Here is a 22,633-nt window from a genome sequence, read left to right on the forward strand (position 1 = left end):
GCCTACTTGATATTCCAATGGTTTGCATCGTGAAATTTTCAATAAATTAGTTAGCAGAAATTGTTAACAACGAAAGATTCTCGACACACCGATAAGTGAGTCCATGTTGGCTGGCGGATGGTCGATTTAACTTTCTTCGATAAATTTTCACCGCGACCGTTCGACACGTGCGTTGCAGTTTCGTTGCACAATCGGAGCCTGCGGTTCGAACGAAGCTCGACTTGCGGTATCGATTATTTATTGGCCGATGACCCAGTGCCCGTGAATTTAACCCACCTTGTAAATTTTCACCCGCGATATTCGTCAGTGTATGTGTGACGTGCCTGTAAAACCCAAGTGATTTGGTTCATTGGTTCAGACTTGCAGCACGACGCTTCTCATCGGTTAATTCAGCAGCTCAGGTATCATATATGTATATAAACATATACTTTATATTTTTAATCGCAGTCAATTGAAAATATTCATTATTCATTTCCGTTAATTGAAATGTCTTACATATTATATATAATATATATATAATAAAATCGACCGATTGTCACTCGGTTTTATCCCCGTAATCGCGAATTCTGTTATTATACGTGATAATGTCATGACCCTAAATTTATCCATCATTTAATATTATATGATTTATATTCTATGAATAAATTTCAAAGCACTGCGTCTGCAAAGTCGCGTTGTTTATATGCAAACGTTGCGTTATCTTGAAGGAAAATAAATAAGTAAATAATAACCAAAGATTGTACAGGTACGATAAACGTATATACACATAATGAACACATTGAATATGCATATATATCCTATACAAATGAAAATTATTGAGGATGTATTGATATAATTAATATTTGATAGGCGCCTAAGAACGATGCATGTATAAATATAGATAATTACACATATGTAATATATATATAGTACATATCTATATATATATATATATATATATATATATATATAGTCGACGAATGATTGCTCCAGGGCACTTGTGTAATAATTTATTGGATTGAATTTCAAGATTGAAAATTGAATTGAAAATTGAGATCGATCGCGAGGATGTCAGAGAAATTATAATTAAACACGTACAGTTATAACCTTATATATATATATAGGTCAATCCCTTATCTTTCGTAGTTAAGGGCTATCTTGTTTCCAATAAAGTACTGCGGTTGATGCTGGTAATAACTGCAATATATTTACACTATTTACATATGTTCAAACGATTCAGATAATTACAATATGGAATTATGCCCAGGATTACCTGAATCAACAACTAGTACTTATAATTATTAACTTTGTTTGATTATAAACTTTAGCGCCAAGCGCTACGAGCCTTTTGCGTGTTTCTGTTTGAATTACGCAGTTTCGACTAATCAGCATGACGACCGCTGTCTCTGGCTTGGTAGGTGTGCCGAGCGGACGACCTCTGATAGTCGCGCTGTAGTTTGGATTAGTCTCAAACTTACATCCCCCCCTCCCCCCCCCCTCCCAGACTTATGTTTCAGGAGTCAGGAGTCTGGAAATAGGGGATCATTTTATTTGCATGATAAACGTTTGACTCTGGTGTTTTAAATCCCGAGTCAATAATATACAGTAAGTCAGAGATTTTTTTCTTTATTCTAAACGGGCCCACTCTGACCGGATCAAGTTTTTTCCTATTTAAACGACTTCCGTTCTGAATATAAACAAGATCACCGACTTCGTATGTTATTTTTCGTTTATTTTTATCATAGTAAACTTTATTTTGATTATGTATTTTTTCTGCATTTAAAAATGCTATTTTTCTGTTTTTCTCTAAATTTTCTAAGTTGTTTTCGTTAAGTTCCGACGGGAGATAGGATTTATCAATTCCATTTAAAAGGTAATTCGGTGTAAACTTTGTTGTGCTGTGTATTGTGTTATTGTAGTTTTCTACACACTGTTCAGCTATGACTGACCACGGCCGGTCTTTTTTTTCAAATATTTTACACCTAATCGCATTAACTAATGTTTGATTTGTCCGTTCATTTTGCCCGTTTGAAAAGGGGCAGTCTACCGCGGTGAAAATGTTTGTTATGTTTTCTGCTTTTAGATAATTTTTAAATTCTTTTGAGTTTATTCCCGCGTATTGATCAGTTAGAAGTACTTTTATTTTTCCCTTTTTCTGAACTTTTTTTACTAGATTTATGAAATCTTTTGCTGTCTGTGTTTTTGCGATCAATACAAAGGCGTACTTCGTGAAGTGGTCTACGATTAAATGCAAGTATTTTTTTGGTGATTTGTTTCCGCTGAACCCTCCTATTGTATCCAAGGATATTATTTGAAACGGCTCCGACGCTGGACCTAATTGTGAAAGGGGTTGAATAAAATTTCCGAACCTTGATTTATTTCTTACGCAAGTGTCGCATGCTCGACAAATAAGTTTTATATGTTTGTGCATGTTTTTAAAATAGTATTTTGGGGTTAAAGTCAGAGTTAACTGCTTTACTCCAATATGACTTTCGTTGTGTATATTTTTTATCATTTGAATACCTAACTTTTCCGTCACCCATATTTTTTCTTTGTTATTTAAGATTTTATAACAAATGTTATTTTTTTTTACTGTTTTATCCTCTTTTTTTATATGTAATTGTTTTTGGTCGTTCCTCAGTTCTTCCATCGATAAAAAATTTACTATTTTTATAGCCGTTTCACTGCTTGTGTTTTCATCTAGTACTGGGTTTCGAGAAAAGCTATCTGCTTCTGCATTATTTTTGCCTGGGTTATACTTGATTTCAAAATCAAAGTTTGAGATGTAGTTTAATAATGCTAATAGTTCAGGATCTTTACTCTTTTTTACATTAAAGTTTTCAAGCGGTTTGTGGTCTGTGAAGATCGTGAATTTATTTCCTATAAGTTTATATTGCCAATATAAAATACACTCTTTTATCGCCAGGACTTCCAAGAATATAGCGCGTTTGTTTTCTTGCGGTTTTGTTAGTTTTTTTGAAAAAAAAAAGACTGGTTTTATAGAATTGTCTTTTTGAGGTTGTTTTAAAATTGCTGCTACTCCTTTTTTGGATGCATCTGTAAAAATGTATATAGGAAGTTTCGGGTCAAAAATTGCCAATATCGGCTCAGAGCTGAGATAGTTTTTAATTTTTTTAAAACTGTCTTCACATTCTTGTGTCCATTCGAATTTTACATTTTTTCTAAGTAAATTATGTAGTGGTTCTAATTCTATCGAAGCTTTCGGTATGTATTTTAAGTAGAAATTTATTTTTCCCAAGAGTTGCCTCACATTTTTTTGATTCTGCGGTTTCGGAAATTTTTTTATTGCTATTAAGTTATCATTTAGAGGTTTTATCTTATTTTCTTTTATTTCATGTCCCAAATAGATAACTGACTTTTTTGCAAATGTGCATTTTTTTTTGTTTAACTTAAAACCCGCTTTTTCTATGGCGATGAGAGTTTCGTTAATGTGACGTGAATGATCTGAAGAATTTTTTGAAAATATCAAAATATCATCGATATAATTTATCGCGAATTTCTCGAGATTGTTTTTCGCTAATACGTCACTCAGAATTCTCTGAAAAATTGCCGGAGACGATTTTAAGCCGAAAGGCAAACATTTCCATTGCCAATGCCCGTTTTGGGTTATAAACGCGGTTTTATATCTATCTTTTTCTCTAATCGGGATTGACCAGAAGGCCGAATTTATATCTAATTTTGTAAAAAATTTGCAATCCCGGACTTGCATTAGCAGATCGTCAATGATTGGGAATGGGTGGCATTCTGGTATAATTATTTTATTTAGTTCGCTATAGTCTACGCATAACCGTGACTTTCTCCCTTCTTCTTTCTTCAAAACAAGAGTTACCGGGGAAGCGAACGGACTAGTCGAGCGTTCAATTAAACCTACTTTCAGTAATGATTTTATTTGTGAATTTATTTCTTCGCTATCCGCTATAGAGCATTTGTACGGTTTTCGCGCAATATATTTATTTTTGGTAAGCTTTACTGGCGCCTCGTAGCCTGTTACTTTGCCTACTTTGAACTTGTCCTCTGTAAACAGCTGTTTGTGTTTATTCCACACGCGTTCCAAATAGATCTCACTGTTTACCGCTATGTTTGTTGACATAGATTCTGTTTTCCTATTCTCATGTAACTGACATTTCTTTGTATCATTTTGAAAAATTTTCAAATTTTCATTCTGACACAGTTTAAATTCTTTGATTGCATCTAAACCTAACAAAATGTCATCCTGAAAAGAGACACTTTTTACAATATAAAAACATATTGTTTTTGAAATATTAAAAATTTTTGTTCTTAGATTTATTGAGCCTAACGTATTCGTAGTGCCTGCAAATGTATTGAGTTTGTTTACCCCACTTATTTTTTTGTTTAATTTTAATTTTACCACTGTATCATAATTTATTATCGATACGTTTGCTCCCGAGTCATATACCGCAACGACTGGAGTATCCTCGATACCTATTGTTAATCTGATAAGTGGGGTCGCCATCCGTTTTTTGATTCGTCAGAAGACGCTACGCTCTCTTCAATGTTCGTGTTATTTATTATACGTATTTTATCATTTCTTGTTTTCTCTTTATCATAGAGTTTTAACCTGCACACATCTTCTGAGTGATACCTGTTTGGAAATCCTTTTTTATTGCAGTAGGAGCATGGTTTTTTTTCTGATTTATTTTCCTCTGGGATTTTTGTTTTGATTTTTTTCTCTACAAGACCTTCTGACTGATTTATGAGCGACATTAATTTATCAATTGTATCTAAATCTTTTCTATTTATGTGTACTTGAATTTTTGCTGGTAAGCCCAAAACAATTAAATTTATTTGAGTGTTTTCTGATATTTTAGAATCTGTGTCTAAAAGCAGATTTCTCTTTTTTAGTGCGTACTCTAAAAGCGAACCATTTAAATAACGAAATTCGTATGCATACTTTATTTCTGGCCACCCTATCACGGCAAAAGTATCTAAAAAGGAATTTTTCCAATGCTCCCATGGCCTTGTAATCCTATTTATTTTCAAAAAGCTTTGAAACCAGTCAAGGGCCGGTCCCTCCAAAAAAAATCTCAACGTCTCTGCGTAGTTTTCTTCTCTACATTTTAAACGGGTGCACTCGCTCACGAAAAGATCCATAAAAATAGCCGCGTTCTGGTTTTTTCCTGAGAATTTTTCCAGAATCATGTTTTTCACTCGTGACGTTATCTTTTCATGCGGAAAGGTTTCAAAATTATGGGTGGGAACGGGACTGGGATCACCATACGCTCGACATTCATCCAAATAAATACCGTCGTAACATACATTTCCCTCTTCATCTAAGTATTGCCCTTCAAGTTCATCTACTAGCGAAATCCACACCTTCCGGAACTTTCCCCGTGTTTTAACACTCTTGACTATATTTTTCACGATCTTCGTTTCGAAGAGTTTTGGATGATTCTCTTTCGTTGAAAAGTGTTCCGGAAATTCATAAGTCGTGTCCTCTCCTTCTAATTGAATTGTGCGAACTCTCAAAATGGTGGTTCTAGCGTCTAATGCCTCGGAGACAAAGCAGAATTTTGCTCGAACCACAGCCATAGTTGTTGATTTATAGGTCAATCCCTTATCTTTCGTAGTTAAGGGCTATCTTGTTTCCAATAAAGTACTGCGGTTGATGCTGGTAATAACTGCAATATATTTACACTATTTACATATGTTCAAACGATTCAGATAATTACAATATGGAATTATGCCCAGGATTACCTGAATCAACAACTAGTACTTATAATTATTAACTTTGTTTGATTATAAACTTTAGCGCCAAGCGCTACGAGCCTTTTGCGTGTTTCTGTTTGAATTACGCAGTTTCGACTAATCAGCATGACGACCGCTGTCTCTGGCTTGGTAGGTGTGCCGAGCGGACGACCTCTGATAGTCGCGCTGTAGTTTGGATTAGTCTCAAACTTACATATATATATATATCCACATACACATGTATATACTTATACATATTGAGTATATAATACGCATCTACTTCATCGCAACATTTCGTATCGAGTATATTATACTATACAACTTGAAAGTTGCTAAATTCTTCTTTATATTATTATTTTACACCTCTTTCAATCGTCGCCCCGGTTTTCGCGTTGTAACGAATTGCTTGTTTGCCAAGCCAAGTACTATAAATGCATTATAGAGAAGGACATTTTATATTAATAAGAATGGTGAGACAGATAAAAATTGGTCAGGAATCGTGATGGAGGATGAAATAAAATAAAATAATAATAAATACTTAAAAATAACGCTTATCTTTTGGAGGCGTCGTACGATAAAAGTAAATGTTTTTCCGCTCTATTGAATCGTCAGTCCGTATATATTGTTTATTTTAATCAATCTAATCATCGGATTCTGAATCTCGTCACTTTCCCCACAGGGTTCGCAAATGTTACAATAGAAAAACAAATAAATAAATAGTTAAAAATTCGGTCTTAGGTCTTGTACGGCCATTACATAGATGTGGATGATTTGACGATTACTGACCGACTGACCATTCTCGCAGCCTCACGATGATCGACACCACACGTATATGTGTGAACCTATACGTGTGATGTCCAAACTCTTACAGCGTTAACTGTAAGATTATCGTCACCATTATTATTATTAGTGTCATCGTTGTTGTTGGTATTACTATTATTATTATTATCATCATTTTTATCAAACAGCTTTCTAATAAATCGGACTTGTTGAAAGGGGGAAGAAAATGAGGAAAAAAAAATTGAAATTCTCGCACGTGTATTAAAAAAAAAAAAAAAAAATACGAACAAACGCGTGATATACAAAAAGTATATACGTGTATGTAATACTTATACATATGACATAAGGTCCGTAAGAAAGCGTAAGAAAAGCGTAAGAATAATTGACGTTGAGCCAAGGGTCTCAAGTGCTTTCTGCATAATTCCATTGTCCCGCTCGACGATTATGGATTCCTTGCGCTGCGGAGTTTTAGAAACTGGCGAAAGAAGTGGGGAAAAAGAATAAAAATGAAAAATAAAATAAAACGAAGGCGAACCCGGCCTGTAGAATTTAATTCCTTAGAAATTTCAAGTTACCAGCAAAGCTCGCGCGATTCGCGTATATGTACAATTATGTACTGTAGGAATGTAATGTAATTACGGACGTACCTTGATGCAGGGAAGTCACTTGCCCCGCGGGACGTTGCGTTAGAATTAGCCCGGAACGATTATATTTAACCACGTGAAACTGCAATTTTTTTAAAACCGCGCGCAGTAACGAGTCGAGCTTTATGTGTACAGTATATAATGTACATAAACGAAGACGTTGTAACACGTTGTATGTCATTTTGACATATTGTAAACGAGCTAATATTGTGAGAAGCGTTTTTGCGGCACATTATTTGTGCATGAGGAAATTTCTCGCACGTCGGATCGTAATTATCGTGACCCAATCCGCTCGCGTTATTTTATTTTATAATTATAATGCGTAAACGAATCATCGTCAATGCGGCATACTTACCGTAATCTTGATGTAAATGACAAAAGGATACTGATGTAATAAAAAAACCGTGTTTTTGGTCCATTTAATAACGAGGATGATAACGGCAATTGGAAATCGACTAACCAGCCAGTTGACCGGATTAAAAAATTTTATGTAATAAAAATTGTTAAAAATCATAAAAATATAATAACTAAACGAAACTAACACCGCTTACTGTTCCGCCATCTGTACTAATTACTGTACAAGCGTGTACAATTTCACATAACGTCAGCATCAGAGTGAAGTGTGTCCTTTGCGTTGACTAATAGATGCCTACGTACCTTATCCCCGTAATGTGTTATAATTGCGGAAAGTACGGCTGATTATTTAATGTAATTAATTGTCATACTAATCACCCAGTGGATCAATTTTCAAAGAGTTAGACTGCGTGTTTAACGAACTGATAATATAAAGTCAATTATATTGCTTCAAAAGCTTTCTTCGATTAATGAAAATAATTATTTGCATTTTCCTTGACTAGAAAAAGTGTCCAATTAATTCGTCATACATGCAGTACGATAACAATTCTCTGGTGTCATGTGTATGAAATGATTTTGATAAGAAATCGATAAAAATTCTCTCCAACATGATGAAATTATTTTTCACAACTGCTTCGTTGGAGTAAAATGAAACAAAGTTATTTCGTAGATTTGCAAATATCACCAATCATTGATTAAAAATTGCGGTCGAGGAACTATTTCTCTCTCGTTTTATTCGTAAGCAATGCAAAAGAAGAAGCATTAATTTAAAAAAAACTGCAGCTTGTATCGAAACACGTTTTTCTGATTATCGCAAATCGTTTTACAACATCACAGGGTGGGGAGGGAGGGGGTGGAAAATTGTCGTGAAAAAGTGAGAGAAAAAAATCGCGTCTGTGATCCTCGAACCTTCAAACGAAAAGAATGAATAACGCGACTTATAAATAATGTAGACAATGTTTTTCGGCCGTTGAATTGTGATTCTCTTTCCCTTTTTTTTCGCTCTCTCTCTCTCTCTCTCTCTCTCTCTCTCTCTCTCTCTCTCTCTCTCTCTCTCTTCCTCTCTTCCTCTCGCTTTTCTGCACAACCTCCATACTCGATACGTACATAGATATATATTATATATTATATATGTATGTATATATATTTATGTACTTCCATATATGTATATGTATATGTATGTATTATTTCCCCGCTTTTCGCATCCTCTGCTGCGGCATTTATAATATGTACATTTGAATATTTTTACATGTAATATTTTCACGTCAAAGTTCACGAGGCATGGTCGTGCACAGGGCAGCAGTTCTCTCATCTCTCTCTCTCTCTCTCTCTCTCTCTCTCTTTCTTTTTCTCTTTCTCTTTATCAGCTGAATCTTTCGGTCTTTTTCTTTCTCTCTGTCTCTCTCTCTCTTTCTCACTTTCTCTCTATTCGTGTCTTATCTTCTCTTTGTACCCGTCAGCGAAGCGACCGATGGATGAAAATGAGAAAGCCGGCCCGCCCCCCTCGATATGTCCGAAAAGCATTTTTTTTTTACCCCCCTTTTTCTCTCTCTCTCTTTTTCTTCGCTGATCCGGTGCCTCCAGGTGTATAAAATATGCGGATAAAATTGCATGGAAATTTATTCAGAAAAGCGTTCATCTTTCCTGCGTCATTCGTATCGAGTACCTAATCATTGTAGAAAAGAGGAAGAAAGGAAAAAAGAAAATAAGGGAAGATAAAATTTATGTACACTTGCGATGTTGACCGAAAAATTGTCGCATTGCGGAAACGAAATTTTCATTACAGGGGGTATGATAAATATTATACGTAAACAAAAATTGTTTAAAATTTTGCCAACTCGTTGAGCGCAAATTGTAATAATACACTGAAAAATCTCGATCGCGTAACAATCGGATGTCAAAATTACAATACTTAATTACTATATACCTATATGTATATCAGGGTGGTTGTTTTTTAACTATTTTTTTCATACCTATCCTTAGAAAATTTATTTTTCAGCCTCAAACGAAGCCTCGTGAAACCGGAACTCGATAGCAAAATTGTAAAAGGTGCCTCATCCGATTTCAATTTTTCAAACACTGTAACCGAAATAACTCGAAAACTGTAAAAGTTGGTAAGCTGCTTTTGGTTTCAGTCTGCAAGTAATGAGATTTTCTATAAAAAACAAGTCAGATACTACCATACACCTAAATATTCGTCTTGTATTCGATACGGACGTTCAAAGTCGACGACGAGTGCATTGAATAAACGAATCAAGATGCTTGTTACCTTGCAAATTTTTATCTCGCCCGTCTTCTAAGCTGTTACAAATAATATCACGCAGCAGTCGCGACATTATCTAACAAACATTTTATCGTTTACAAAATGAGAAACCGAAAACAACTTGTCAACTTGTAGAGTTTTCGAAATGTTTCGATTAGAATTTTGCTACCGAGTTGCGGGACTCGCGAGGCCTCGTTTCAGGCTAAGAACCAACTTTTCGAAGGATACGTAGGAAAAATGGAAATTGAATTTTTTCTTTAAATTAACCCCACTCTGACGTATATAACATATCGCGTGTTACGAACGATACAAGCTGCGGTTTTTACCGGTTTTGTCAGAATACCAACAATAACCGTTTGTTCCTCAACCGTAAAAAATATCGTAAACCATTACAACAGGTTTGTTTGTTCCTTTTTTCTAATTTGTGTTTGAACAAAGAAATAAACAAAAATTTTAATCTCCTATTCAGCCATCCCCCATACCGATTACATACTCATACGCATATGCCAGGGTTGCCCGCGGGATTATTCGGCGAATTTCGCGCACCTGCGGGAAAACCGTCGAGGTTATCGCGGGCTACCCGTGACTTGAACTATAACACAGCTGTGACCGTAGGTTTCAAACTAGCCCCGTTGTTTAGCTATGAAAATAGGGACTTAGGGGGTTCGTGGTACTTTCAGGTGCCTTGGGACTACCGCCATTCACTTCTGCACTATCTCCCGGTGAACCGCAGCTACACACCTACTCCCCGGAATACAGAATCATTCCCGAACAATGAATCGAGCGATCGAGCGATCGAACGAGATGATTTACGTATTTTATAAATAAATATATATATATATATATATATATATATATATGTGATATCGGTAGCAGCAACAACAACAACAACGATGATAATAATATAATAAATATAATAAACTCACGTACTCGAGTCGTTAAATAACAATTGAATGTATAATAACGCGTTGAGTGGAAATAATTTTTTCGCATTCGTACATTTTGATGGATGAGAAAAAATGGGAAATTTTGATGGAAGCGAACTCGTTTTTTGTATTTCAAAACGACATGTGACAGTTGGTAAAGTTTCAACAGAAATCTAATTTGCATCGTTGAAATGAATTGAATGGAAAACAAAATGTAATCGCGAACTATGTGTGAAATATTTTAAAATTGATAATCCGACGAGCTGCCGCGTGTTAAATCTTTGTTATCTCGCTGCCGAAGATTAGAATGCAATGATTATTATCGTCATCGTTAATGATTCCGATGATAACAAACATTTGAATCCGTTAATAATCGGTAATAAATTTTCACGCAGAAAGGGAATGATGTCATTTTGATTTCAGTTTTTTTTTTTTTTTTTCAACTCCTTTTTTCAATTGACGTAATTTATATACAATGCTCTTTGATACCACAACATGATACATTATACATAAATAAAGAACGATAAGATGAAAAAAGTTGATAATTGCATCTCGCGATGTGTTCGCAAGATTTTTATTTATTTGAATCTATTATAATATCAATCGTCATAATGATGTGTATCAATTAATGATAAACGTAACTCGATCTTCATCATTTCCTCGATTTGTATAATATACAATTATTCGCATTATACCTTCACAAACTAGCGCGTTTTACGCGTGATAACAACAATATTAATAATAATGGTTTTCAACAACATATAACATAATACAATATAACGTACCGATGTTAATTGTTTTGCGATTTTCAACTCATTTCGCTTTGTGTTATAAATTTATTTAAAATTATCACTCGCGCCTATAATATTATCCATATCATCATTTAACTTCATCACTATACCCGCAATTAATCGTTTCACGTTCGTTATTATCATGTTTTTGACACGATTTCTCAAATCACCCTCATCCCGCACGCATTCTAATCGGTATTGAAAGTGTATAAAAAATATTGTACATATCACATTATGTATAAATAAATATACACACACACACACACACATATATATATATAGCTATATAACAGTATCATTGATCGAGTAAATTGCTATAAATATAATGACATATTACTATCAAAGTTGAAGATTCTTTTGTCGGAATTTAAAATGAAAAAAGAAAAAAGGCAAAAAGATGAAAAAAATTACCATTGTCGTTATCATTATTGTTACGATAATATATACAATAGTATTAATATTTATTATATATATATATATATATATATATATATATATATATATATATATATATATAATACATATAATTATATGCCTACAGGAGGTAGACATTCGAAAATTAATTACAATGCGAGATTTGTGAAGTTATTATAATTATACGTATACCATTATCATACGAAAGAAAATTAACGAAATTTAACAACGAATGAAAAAATAATCCCTGTCACAATTTATCATTCGACCCATAAATACGACAATTATTTGTAAGTGAAGTTAATCTTCGCCAAGCTTACACTTTAATATAGTAACGAACCGTGATATATATATATATATATATATATATATATATATATATATATATATATATATATATATATCTGCGAGTTTCGTTCAGCTGCCGCGTCCTGATTCCAATTAACATTAAATTTGCCACATTATGAAGGAATGATTGAGTTTTCCGCGAGGTTGAAGCCAGTATTTTGTAAGCCGTCGCAATGTTGAATAGAAAAATTACTCCCGCAATTTTTCTAAGGTTCAGTCAGCGTCAGGTTAATTCTTGACTTTCGGTATCGTACTTGTAATTAAATCGACAAAAATATACACATATTGCACACATGCTCAACCGAATGATTTTGAGTTTATCTTGAAGGAAACACAAAAGAAGAAGAAGAAAAAAATGGCAGCAAGCTTTCTACTATACACGCAAAGCTTTTCACTTGTACGGATAAAAATTCTTAACGGATATTTTAATTATCTTATTAATTGAGAATTTTTTAATTTATGAACGAGTGATTTTTATTTATTTATTTTTTTCTGTTCTTTGTCTTTGGTTTTTGATTTTATTTTAACTCTGTATCCATGTACGCGGTTTGACGTGTGATTTATCATTATGAAAATTACAACGTATCGTTTATATTCTATGTAACATAAATGATGTATGGATATATATTATGTGAGGAATACGCAGATACAGATAAAAATGTCAGCGTTCCGAATGTGATTATAGGTGAAATTAGGCAGACGTGCATATAAAATGTATACGCCTGGTATATAGATATATATGATGTGTAAAAACATGTAAATAATCGATGTTCATGGGTAGTAAAGGAAAAAAATGTTCACAGACGCATGGCTGGCAAACTCGGTGGTCCTTCGTCCGGCAAAACGTCGTCTGCCTCTACCCCCATTCCATTAGAAGCCGAAATGTAGAGCGATTTGTACTTGAGCCGATACTCGATATGACGATACAAAGATACTGTGCGTAATACGATAGGTATATACACACGATGGAAAGCGAAAAAACAAATAAAAGGAAATAGAAAGAAAAATTAAATCGAATGTGAAGATACGTGAGGGTGAAATATTTCGTAGAAATCGGAAACGGTCTCGTGGTATAAAAATCATATTACATTTAAACATACCGAAACTGCATACACACGTACATACATACATACATACACAATTATTATGCCTGTTTAAAATTTGATAACATCACACGTCCAGACGCTCGTCCGAATCTAAAATGCCCGGTGATTGAAGCTAGGCTACGAGTTCCAACGCTCAGATAATTTAATTATGTAATTATGTAGGGCTTTATTACTTACAGTTTTAAGAACATTTTAAAATTTTTTTCCTTGAAATTGATAACAAAATAGCGACATGGCGCATATAATTAGCGAACGACTCCTAACTCGAACGCTTTTGCGGTGGCGCATCTCCTGACATCGCTGTCCAACCTGTAACGGATGGAAAAATTTTTTTTTTGAAGTCTGAGGACTCTTTCGGATTCGAGTTCGTAGATCAAATATATCCGATTGTGAACAAAAAATTGTTCGAAGTGTTTTTGAATCGAAATTCAAAAATGTAGCCATCAAATCGAGTTCATAAACAAGTTTTAAAGATCGTGTCAGAATTCCAAGAAATTTTAAGAAGATTGTAAAATTTTCTTAAAAATGTAAATAATAAATCTCTCAAACTCAAATTGCTCCAAATGTTTTCATGTCGTGAGGAAAAAAAAAAAAAACTCAAAAATAGGTGCGATCCTAGATCGTCCTTCTGTACCCCCTCCACCCTTAAAGTGAAGAGCGTGGCGAACTCGTGAAAAGCTCGTCGCACCGGGCCGAGGTTCAAATTGTATCTGAAAGTTAGGAAGCGAGATAAAAATAAAAAGGTGAATTAATGGAGGGACACGCGTATTTCCACTGTACTGTAGTTACTGTGACAAAACGATTCTGTGAACTTTGATACGCAATAGCGACGTGAAAAAAGACTCGCCTGTTATGTTACACAATTGTTATCATCCCGATGATGTATACCTAATCGTATAAATACGTAGACCTATTATACTCGCGGAGGTATAAATTTACGACGGAACTTCATTAATTACATAACCTACAATTATAGACGTACCCATAACGTACGATAATAATTGTCAAGAATTTTAAACATTCTGTAGTTGTTGGATCGTAGATGTTCAAAAATCGTAGTGCGTTGTGTGTAACTTTGTAAAAGCTACACACCTTTAATCGAAACTATTAGGTTAGGTATAATTAGGTATAATACACCATGTATCGTTAGGCGTTTGTAAAACGGGTCAACTTTTTGCGTCGTTTCGGCCTCGATTCGCAATTTTCAAGCTTATTAATTCGTCGCGTTTCTTGGAAATCGTGGTTTTCATCGACAGACTCAAATTGTTTGCCCGATTTTAAAACCTATCCGATCCTCAGCGATGTTAATGCTATTTCGTAGAATATACTTACACGACTATTAGGGCCTCCGCCAGATTAGGTTGTCCATGTACTTTAACAATAACCAGACTACTGCTAATACCGCATATATAGTATAACCAAATTCTGGAAAAAAAAAAAGAAAAAAAAAAAACTAGAATCAAATACAAAAAAGAAAAAAAACAAAGAAAGAACCGCCCATCGTCATTGCAAGAAGAGCTTTTTCTCCCCCGTATATATACGTTCGTATATAAATGTATAATATGTTATACATATATATTATACATAATGATACACCGATCCAATCAATAATTATTCGTTCGCAATGTCAAGTTCAAGTCGAATTCGCAATATGAAAAACAAAAAAAAAAAAAAACTGTGATCAGATATTCCGCGTGGTTTATAAGTTAACAACGTTGTGTAATTCGTCAATTTGTTATTTAATCAATTCAATTTTATTATATATATTATATATACTTGAAGGAATCGTGGAAAGTGATCGTGAGAAAATTTGGGGGAAATGAAACAATTTATTTCGTGACGAAGAAAAAAAAAGAATCGATATTCAATTATAATTCATATTTTATTACTTATAAGTACGATAACGATTCGCGTTAAAATATGCAGCGTCGTATATTATTTATATATAATATATAAATAATTTTTACTTATTTACACGTACCTATATTGCAATTCCTTTCGACGACGAAGAAAGTGAATAAGAAAGGGGGGAAAAAAAAGGAAAATAATTACGTGAAAAAAGACAAACGAAACTATCTGTCCTGAGCTTACATTTGTTATATTACCACACCATGCTTAACGATATCCTATCTATTATAATATTTTTATGCACGTCTATAGATCGTTCGCGTTAACTTTTGTCCAGATTAATTGTTTATTTGTTTATTCTTACTTTTAAAATTTTATTTCTCGTCCGGCAGGAATAGCGCGATTACGGTTGCCACTTTCCTCTTTCGCGTCTTCTTTCTTTCCCCTTATTTTCGCACCGTTTGGGTTGAAAATCATGCGGTTGAATAATAATGTTACAGATAATTTAAACTCGGTATAAAATTAACAATATTGATTCAAATCACGATCTCGATTATCATCTATCTTTGTTCCATCATCGTGCATATAAACGTTAACGCTTTCGATCTGTAGTTCAATTGTTGCTATTCGTATAAGATTGTTTATATATACATATAATAATCGCTGTGATTGCATGTGAGTTTGAACGCGTTCGCACGTCCGTCGCCGGTTCGATTCGTTAGAAAGGGAAGACACAGGAAGAATGGATGTTGTAAAGCGATTTTCGATTCTTTATACAGCTTCTCTGGATAATTGATCGTTCCAATAATTGGAAAGTTTGAATCTGTTTAAGTTGAATCGATCGATTCGTTTGTAAAAAATAAATAATAACCTCAAAACTTGTTCCTTTTTTAACAACCGATTCCGGGAAAGGCGCTGCAACGCGATTGGTTATAAGGACTTGCGGTTTTGTTGTCAACGTAAAGAATCGTCAAAAATTACAAATATGAGATGAAGAGTAAAAGAGAAAAACGAAACCTCGAGGCGCGAGTTTTGTAAAACGATAGTATTTAATCGTTGAACACTCGTACAAATAAGTAAATGAATAAATAAATAAATGAATAAATAAATGATGATGATGATGATGATATTATGTCCTTCAGAGATAATCTGAACAAAATATAAGTTAATTGCTATTCATATAAATATATATGTATACAATACATAAAAGTAAACACAATTATCGATATATATGTACATACATGCATACACACGCGCTCTCACACACGAATACACACATAAATACGATAAACACAAACCGGCGTGTATGCACGTCGTACAATTACGAAATAAGGATTATCAATAATGAATGTCTTATGTAATAAATAAACTATCACGAAACAGCACAAGTTTTAGAAAATTTATGAAAATACGGTAATAATTTTCGTTCTTTGTTTTTCGATAAATTATTCAAACACTTCTTCATCTTCCAATTTTTCGCCTCATCGACTTATTTTCTCTTTCGACTTGTCAGCAGACCGGCCGTTGCCAGTATACGTAGGTAGATGTCATCCCCGATGCATACAACGAGTCGTTGAAATTGTCATCGATTTTTCACCCCCCACTTTTGAACAGCCAATTTACATTACATGTAACATATAATCACACGATAACTCGCTTTCACCGCGGACGTTGTTACGTAATACATAAATATGTATAGACGGCCATTATTCCGCGCCTATTATATACTGCTTTTACTATGAGCTAGCCGTCAACCTAACGTCTGACGTCAGTTCGATATGCATGCCTGGGTTATACAAATCGATGCCGGGTTCACAGGTATACATGTAAAGCGTGCAATGCGGTACACCTGTTATAAGTATGACATATACGTATAAGCATCGTAACTACACTGTTGGAAATAACTTGTGTTTTTTTATTTATTTATTTATTTATTTTGAAATCAAGCCATTTCGTGAATGCAAGGAATTCAGTCAATTACAATTGATAGATTTTTAAAAGGGTTAATCGCCCTGCTTCTTCAGATTTTCAAGTGCTTCGACTTTGCGGTGAGACTTTGAAAAAATACCAATTAGAATAGTCTTATTTTTATCTCAGACTCAGTCGTACCGCAATCGTGGCTTTACCTGGCTAATATTTCGCGGTCGTATCGACAACAGCTACGTATTCGAGGCTGAATTGAAGATGGGAGAGGAAAGTGGAGGATTTATGGTCGTTGGTACCGCCGGATGTCACCAGGCGTCGCAAGTCGCCGAGCGTCGCTCTCGCGAGAAATGTTTCAGCACTCTTCACAACCTCCGCGAAGTAGAACTTGTTTCTTTTTCCAACAATGTAAGAACGATGTGGTTGAAATCGGCGAGACCGATTGCACTGTTTCGTGTTTGTGAATTTTAGTTGTTTAAAATAAGAAAAGAAATTTGCAAATTTGAAGGTATTAAAAATATTCGCAACAAGACAATGTTTTTTTTTTGGTTTTTTTATTGCCAAATAGAAAGTTAGAAACATGAAACGAAAGGGGGAAGACGACGTTATACTATATATATGGTTGGTCTTGACTTCTGGTAGGAACGCTAGTGTACCGTGCGGTGAGTCCGCGCCTGAACGGCCTGAACCCTGCGCGAATGAATCGGGTGGCCGTCAGCCCAGCCGGCTGTTCCGGTAAGCTTTTTTGTCAACCTGAATCGAAATCAACTATTTATTTACCTGGCTGCAGTGCCCTAGCTCTTAGGTAATTTTTCCATCCTCATTTTCTTTCCTCTTGTCGTTCTTCCACCTTTTTCACCGTATGCTGGTCGTGTAGGTACTTACATACGTTAATTTACACATGTAACGCGAGCACGTCTCACGCGTCTTTTCCGCACGCAAGGCAACCGTTTCTACGACGTTCGGGCGAGTCTGCGAATGCGCATGCGCGGAGTATTCGAATCTGGTATTTTTCCTACCCCGCGCATGCGCTGTCGCGAGCAAATCCGACGTTGCGCGACCCTAACCTCAATTTCGTTGCTTCGTGAAAAGACGCGTAACATGATCGCGTTATGTAAATAATCCTGTTCAACAAGATGGCGACGGTCTTTTCGCCTCGCGTATTTTCAATATACGACGTCGTATTGCAAACTTACGCTCGGCCCGAAAAGACCGAGCTTACCTTCTTGTTAAACTATACATATACATTTATTAACCATCCCGTAAATCATAATTGACCATGCGTTGTATAGGTATAATTACGTTCCTCTGCCACTTAATTGCAGCGTAACTATATTCATAAAATTCGTTTACGCATTGGTAGGATGTTTTAAATATTAATACATATAATACTGCTGTAGACCTAGAAGCTTCGTACTTTCAATCGCACACAAACACACACACAGACGCACACGCCAATATCTGCGTAACTAGATATTTTAGGGGAAAAAAGGAATTCTCAGTTATTTATATTATCATTATAAATTATTGTTATTAGTATTACACCGTTGAAGAGATGTTGAATTTATCGAGAGTAACAAGGTATAGACAAAAGTATAATATTTGTACAACGTGACCAAATTAGCACCTTTTTTTTTGCGCAACGTTGTAGGTCTAAAAAAATGCGATAAACCGGTTGAAACAAAGCTGCTTTTCTTCTTCGGTCTTATTGATTTCTCCGCTCTAGGCAGACTCGTTAATGTGTCAAAGTGTGAGATTGAATCACTTCGGTATCTCGATTTGTCAAAGGAGAAAAAGAAAAATAGAGACAAAGGAAAAGAAAATTGACACGTAAGAAGCGATACGAGCAATTCGTCGTTTTTTCGTTTCGACAAGAAAGCGGGTTTCTTACTTTTTACCTTCAGATCCGATGCGTAATTCGGCAAATCGCTGTACGCAGAGAATTTTCTCACGGCTTATGATTTTTCGCATCTCTTGTAGGATGACAAATTTACTTGTGCTTTTTTTTTTTTTTTTTTTTTCCTCTCGTACAATCCTCGCGCGCAAATTCTCGTGATATCCATAAGAATTCCATCCGAGAGGCAGAATTTTTTATCTCATCAATCATTCCATTGAAATTTTACTTGTAAAATATTTGCCCCGTCTTTGATAATACACACGTTTTGTGTTAAACAAAGACGAAAAGTAAAAAAAGCGAATAGTGCTGATTTTTCCCCGAAAAACGCTTCGATATTTTGATGCCAAAAAAAGAGAGGCAAAAAAACAAAAAAAAAAAAAAAAAAAAACACGAACAATGTGATCCTTTTACAACGCGTTGCAATTTTCTGCAAGCCCGTTATAACATTAATAACATAACAGCAATACACTCGCATCAAATCTTATTTCAAATTCTTTCCACAATAATTAGACAGAGACGAAATTTGGCTAAATTTTTTTCTTTCCTCCAATCGGATGAGAAGAATAATTATATAATTCTGATATAATTGTAACGAAAAGTGAAATAATTCAGCAGTAAATAGATTTAATATTTATACACGTATATTATATATTCCCGGTATCTTAACGACGAGACTTATCGTTAGGGAGGTTCGAGTTTTCAAATTCACAACTATTTAATTTCGTCCAAGTTATTGTCTCCCGCGAGTTGACGTTCAGGACGACGGTAGGTGGGGAAGGAAAGGCGGGCGAGGGGGGGGTTAATCACGAATATAATTAGTGATTTAATTGAAAGATAGTATCTCGCCGCCTTGGCCGTGTACACAGGTATACGTATATACACCTTACAGAGTATATAAACCCAGGCGGAATGATGCCAAACGCGAAAATCCACCTCACTCGAGACAAGTTTAAATTACTTTTTATCGGCAAATTATACGGCAAATAAACAATTAGTTGGATCATCGTTTGTAGGAAATGGTTGAGAAAAGATGTACACTTTAAAACGCGAAAGTTTCGTTACGTATTATTAACCCGATATCGTTTGAAACATTTATTGTTATACGTGAGTTGGATAAATCTTATTGCGCTATGTTATATGAAAATGAAGAAAAATCCGAGTAGAGTTTTTTTTTATTGAATTTCCAATCTCGCCGCTTAGCTTTTCTCCATACTTTACGGGTATACCTCTGTTACGTATTTATATCGTAAATACACACATATATACATACATAGAAAGTTTAGAATAGCGTGTTCGTGACAGTAAAGTATCATACGCAACATGCACACATCCGTACACATGCATAGGCATATCATATATGCATATACATAATTATTGGTAACACTTGACGCATACTGTATGTTGTTGATATTGTTATTATATTATACCTACAATGTAAATTTCACATAGGTACATACATCACGTCCTTGTATCATGCCGTATATGTAATTATTATTATATTATATAATGGTGTCTTGGAGATGACTGCCTAGCTCATAGTAAATGGTATTTTCGAAATCATAATCAACTAAACGATAACCCGACCACATCGGCGACTCATTTATAAATTCCACCTTTATCGACATTATTTTTTTTTCTTTACTTTAAAAATTCATCTTTTTTTGGGAAATTTTCCGGTCACGTTCGCAAGTAAATATGCGACGAAGAGAAGAAAAGGAGAAAAAAAAAAAAAAAACAAGATTGCAAGCTTCGGGGTCGTTTTTGGTTTCTCTTCTTCTTTTTTTTTTTTTTATCCCAAACTTTTTCATTTTTCGTCTCTCTTTCTTCTTTCATTCACCTTATCAGAGGTGCAAAAAGTAATAGATACATAGAAAACGAAAGAGAAGAAGAAATTACGGAGCGCGGAAGATCTAGAACGAAGATGACATCACCCTGGGGGCGAGTAACCTACATCTATACATTTATGAACCTAATGTGTCGCTTTAGAGAAAATTCACACATAGCGTTATAGGTACATACATACGTGTAAAAGGTGTTATACATATTGAATAGATTTATAGACACGGCGCTGAAAAGTTTTCGCCAAGCTTGGACGATTTTGTGTGCATTTTATGCGACAGGATTTTTCAAAATGACCGAATTAACTGTTTCGATTGATCGTTTTCGATCCTTGGAATATGCGATTATAAAAATTTATACTCGTGAGGAAAGTTTGAAGAAAAATAAATATACGGAATCACGTCTCAGCCTGGCGAAAACTGGAACTCGTGTACATTAGGAGAGATAAATATATATATTATATCGAGTGATAGAAAAATCGTTTACTTTTAAGTATGTAGAATTTAGTTAGGTATTTAAATTCGATTTAGTCCTGGCTATAGTATAATATTACAGTATGTAGTGATATTATAGTGTAGGCGATATATTTATACTTTTTTCATCAACCGAATAATTGGGTGTATAAATATTGATAGTAAATTAGTCGGTATTATACACGCGTATAGTTTAAGTTGCCTATATGCGGTAAAGCACATATATATATACCATGTAACGATTGTTTAATCACGTGTTTACAGCGCTGCATATTTTGCAGTATCGTTAAAAAAAAAAGAAGAAACAGTTGAACGACACGTGCGACAAAGATTTAGAGAAATTAGATTTCAGAGAAAAAGTTTCATTCACGCGGTTGAAACGTTGAATAAAACTGCAATGAAAAAACGCCACGATAATCTATCGATCATATTCGATATTCCGATCCTTATTAGAAATTCGCTGAAATGTGATTTATGTTCGTTTGAAGCGAACGAAACTTCTTCTTGCTAAATTTTTTTCTTTTTTGCTGTTTCCTCCTAGACATTTCAAATTTTCTAACAATCGGTCGATTATTTTCTTTAACTAAATTCGTATCAATAGCGTATGATAGAATTAGTCGTAGAACATCTTATGTACATATACATCGTATAGTCATTTCCGTAGTTTAATACCCGTACAATGTCTCTCCATGTGTGTATATATAATATACATATAGGTATATACAAATAACTATCTTATAAAATATAAAAAAAAAAAACAAAGATATTTTCTTATACGCGAGATACCGAGGAATATCGTTTTACGTCGTGATTGTTGTTCGTATTGCCGTTATTGTTATTATTATTGTTAATACTATTATTATTATTATTTATGTTTTTTACGAATTATCGTTTTTATTATAATTGTATATGTACACATTGCACATTGTTGAACATACACGAATTACACATAATATGCAATATATAGTGACGCTAAACCAGATAATATTTATGGTATACGTACGAACGTTTTAAACAGTTTTACAGAGTTAATTAGGCATAGGCATATATATATATATGTATGTATAGAATAGACGTGATTAACGGATTACGCATTGTACAATCGATTCGTAGTTTCAAATTTGGTAGCCTAGACAGTTGTTTGTTTCCTTTTTTATTTAATCGTGGTGGCGAAAAGAGAAGAAGAAAAAAAAAATCCATTATTTATTTAATCGTCCGTAGATTAGGAATTGAATTTTTATCATCAATATTATTATTATCATTATATGTTATATCGCTGCTATTCTCCTGTGTCTTGGGTTTCATCATTTCGTTAAATCAT

At 34.3% G+C, this 22,633-nt stretch overlaps 1 protein-coding gene across 15 annotated transcripts in view; it reads left to right on the top strand.

Annotated features, from left to right (window-relative positions):
- The window catches only part of LOC107222160 (RNA-binding protein Musashi homolog Rbp6), a 411,438-nt gene that overhangs the window by 378,246 nt on the left and 10,559 nt on the right, over positions 1–22,633 (top strand). For 10 of the 15 annotated variants that reach the window (XR_006904484.1, XR_006904485.1, XM_015661398.2 and 7 more), the window contains one exon: positions 17,746–17,838. The exons of the other annotated variants lie outside the window; for them this stretch is intronic. Coding sequence is in view for 8 of the 10 variants with exons in the window: in XM_015661398.2 (XP_015516884.2) it covers positions 17,746–17,838 (93 nt within the window). In the remaining 2 variants the exon portion in view is untranslated. The remainder of the gene's footprint in view (positions 1–17,745; positions 17,839–22,633) is intronic. 15 annotated transcript variants of the gene reach the window in all.

This window comes from Neodiprion lecontei, chromosome 5 (genome assembly GCF_021901455.1).
Source record: "Neodiprion lecontei isolate iyNeoLeco1 chromosome 5, iyNeoLeco1.1, whole genome shotgun sequence".
NCBI lineage: Eukaryota > Metazoa > Arthropoda > Insecta > Hymenoptera > Diprionidae > Neodiprion > Neodiprion lecontei.